This window comes from Spinacia oleracea, chromosome 1 (genome assembly GCF_020520425.1).
Source record: "Spinacia oleracea cultivar Varoflay chromosome 1, BTI_SOV_V1, whole genome shotgun sequence".
Taxonomy (NCBI): domain Eukaryota; kingdom Viridiplantae; phylum Streptophyta; class Magnoliopsida; order Caryophyllales; family Amaranthaceae; genus Spinacia; species Spinacia oleracea.
In genome coordinates this window covers 51821840-51824826 of record NC_079487.1, presented here as the reverse complement: position 1 = coordinate 51824826, position 2987 = coordinate 51821840, and the positions used below count along the sequence as shown (strand labels likewise).

Sequence of the window (2987 nt, the reverse complement as noted above, 5' to 3'; positions counted from 1 at the left end):
GCTTGAATTTTCACAATCCAACCCTCAAGGGAAGCCACTTGAATTTGTAATTAGCCACATATGTCGTTTTTGAACGCTTAGGAAAATTAGGATTTCCCTACGGTTTAGAAATTGAATTTTGAAGGAGTCGCCATCAAACTAATTTAGGTCCGTTTAGAAAGACCATAATGACTCAGATAAGGCTTTGGACAATCGAAACACCAAATAGAGATCCGGGTTTGGAAACACAACATTTATTCGGATTGATAAGAGAGTATGCATTTTCAAAGCAAGGATCGATCATGTTTTAATTTCTTCACATTTATTTCAACATTAACTTGTCATACAAATAAACATTTAAGCCTAAAAGGTCTTTCGTTTATAACAAAGGAAGTTATTGCGGAACAAATCTTTCAAAAAACAACTATCCTGAACAAGACTTTATTAATTTATTTCCCACACTCATATGAAGAGCCAAAAAGTAACCGTAGATCGAAATATGATATGTGCCATTTACCGTATTACCCAATTTTCAGGAAAAGGGTGTATGTGGTGCAACTTTAAGGAAGGGAAATTAGCTAACAAATAGAGACCTGTAAAATAAGTTGGCCAACTGCTATTTCACACTAAGAAGTAAGAACCAACAACTCCAATTACAAACCTTAACCATTGCACACTCAATGCTATTTTCAGAATCTTCCTGATCCCATAATCTCCTAGATTTGTTTTCTAGTTTTGAAAATATTCACCTAATTATTGAAAAGTTGAGAAAGTAGACATGATTGTGCTTGGTTAGAAAGAAGACCAACCATAAATTATGCTATATAAAACTACCCATGAATTATTTACTCTTTGCATCAAGAATAACATATAGCAACGTAAAAGGATATATGGCGTTACTACTAAGATTGGCGTTGGTGTCCTTGGTGACTCTAGGTCTAATAAAGGTATCAGTTTCTGCTTCAACACCAACCGAGGAGCTGGTTACATTTGTTTTTGGTGATTCCTTGACTGAAGTTGGCAATAACAACTACTTGCAATATTCTCTTGCCAAATCCAACTATCCTTGGTATGGTATTGATTACAAGGGTGGGCAAGCAACTGGAAGGTTCACTAATGGAAGAACCATTGGTGATATTATATGTAATACACATGCTTAAATTAGTATCTATTTCTTTACTTGATTTGATTTAAAAGGTGACTAAATAAAATGTTGGGTGTTTTCTAATGTGTAGCTGAGAAACTCGGAATACAATCACCACCACCATATCTTTCACTTTCTCCAAACGATGATAAATTGCTCAAAGGAGTGAATTATGCATCTGGAGGAGCTGGAATTCTCAATGACACTGGCCTGTACTTCGTAAGAACCTCTGCTTTCATAGAGATTTTCTTTGCAATCCACATTATAATTACTTACTTTGTTTAATTTATTTTTGATTAAGATACAAAGATTGTCATTTGATGATCAAATTAACTACTTTGGGAACACAACGTTAGCTATCAAAGCAAAGGTAGGAGAAGCAGCTGCAAACAAACTCTTAAAAGGAGCAGTGTACTTTGTCGGAATAGGTAAAACATCAAAATTGCTTCCCCTTAAGCAAACAAACAAACAAACAAACAAACTGATGATAATAAAACTATGTCAACTTAACAGGCAGCAATGATTACGTCAACAACTATTTGCAACCGTTCATGGCAGCAGGACAGCAGTATTCCCACGATGAGTTTGTGGAGCTCTTAATCACAACGTTAGGCCAACAGCTCACGGTAATCATTCTCAGATCACCATTTACCGATAAGAAATGTTCCTACAATTAAGATTTATGACTGACAATAGCATAACATGATTTAATATTAGAAACTCCATGAGCTGGGCGCTCGCAGGGTAATCTTCCATGGTCTAGGCCCTCTTGGCTGCATCCCATCACAGAGGGTGAAATCACGGAGAGGGGTATGCCTTAACCAAGTGAACCGATGGGCACAACAGTTCAACACTCAAGTTTCAAAGTTAGTCTTAAATTTGAACAAACACCTCAAAGACGCACAATTTGGATTTGCTGATACTTACCCAGATGTTCTTGATATCATCACAACCCCACAAGCATACGGTAATAATAAACATGTTTTATTTCAGCACCAAATTGAAACAATTACAGTTGTCCATTAAAACATAAAAATCTGGGTAATTCTCCAGGTTTCAAGGTATCAAATACATCCTGCTGTAATGTGGATACAGCAATAGGGGGACTATGTTTGTCGAATTCCAAAGTGTGCAAAAACAGGAAGGATTATGTGTTCTGGGATGCCTTCCATCCATCAGACGCTGCTAACGCTGTACTTGCTAATAAACTCTTCATAACTCTATTTCCTAACATTGCCACAAAGCATTCTACAAGGAAGACACTACGACATCCATGAAAAGACCCTTAGCAGTTACGGAGTAGATCATTGTTCAACTCAACAACATTAAAAACCAATATTGTACTCAATTTTCAGGTCAAGCATTGACCATGTAATATTGCTTAGCCCTATTACACTCCACTTATCAATCAGTCCACGAATTAATAGGCACCATTCAGTGAGATTAGACATTCAGAATTCTAATAATAGAAACTATTCTAATTAATTGCAAATCATTCAAAGGCATGATCAAATAACATGCTAAAATTAGACTTGGGATTAGCACTATTTAAGATCGTTTGGAATTAATAACGACATTGATAGCGCTATAGGCCATAACTATATCTGGACTTCTGGACGAAGGGAGCAATTACAAAGTGTAGTTCCTCGAAAATAAATTTGTAAATAGGGTTAAAATTAAAGTTGCTCTCAGACAAGGGCCAAGGTTTTCCACATATTAGCATTTCTCCGAAAGGCAACAACCAATAGAAAGAAATTCAAATTCAAAAATATGCATAAATTTCTCAAACAACGCCTTCATCTCTAATCTAAAATTAAGCAAGAGATTTAACTCTCGCTAATTTCTAGAGAAAAGAATCATCAGG

At 35.9% G+C, this 2987-nt stretch overlaps 1 protein-coding gene across 1 annotated transcript; it reads left to right on the top strand.

Annotated features, from left to right (window-relative positions):
* The first annotated feature begins 824 nt into the window (after positions 1 to 824).
* Positions 825 to 2654, top strand: LOC110780131 (GDSL esterase/lipase At5g37690). The gene is made up of 6 exons (XM_021984556.2): positions 825 to 1122; positions 1215 to 1342; positions 1425 to 1551; positions 1637 to 1749; positions 1841 to 2090; positions 2177 to 2654. The coding sequence occupies exons 1-6, from the start codon at positions 870 to 872 to the stop codon at positions 2398 to 2400; spliced, it is 1095 nt and encodes a 364-aa protein (XP_021840248.1). The 5' UTR covers positions 825 to 869; the 3' UTR covers positions 2401 to 2654.
* Positions 2655 to 2987: the final 333 nt, after the last annotated feature.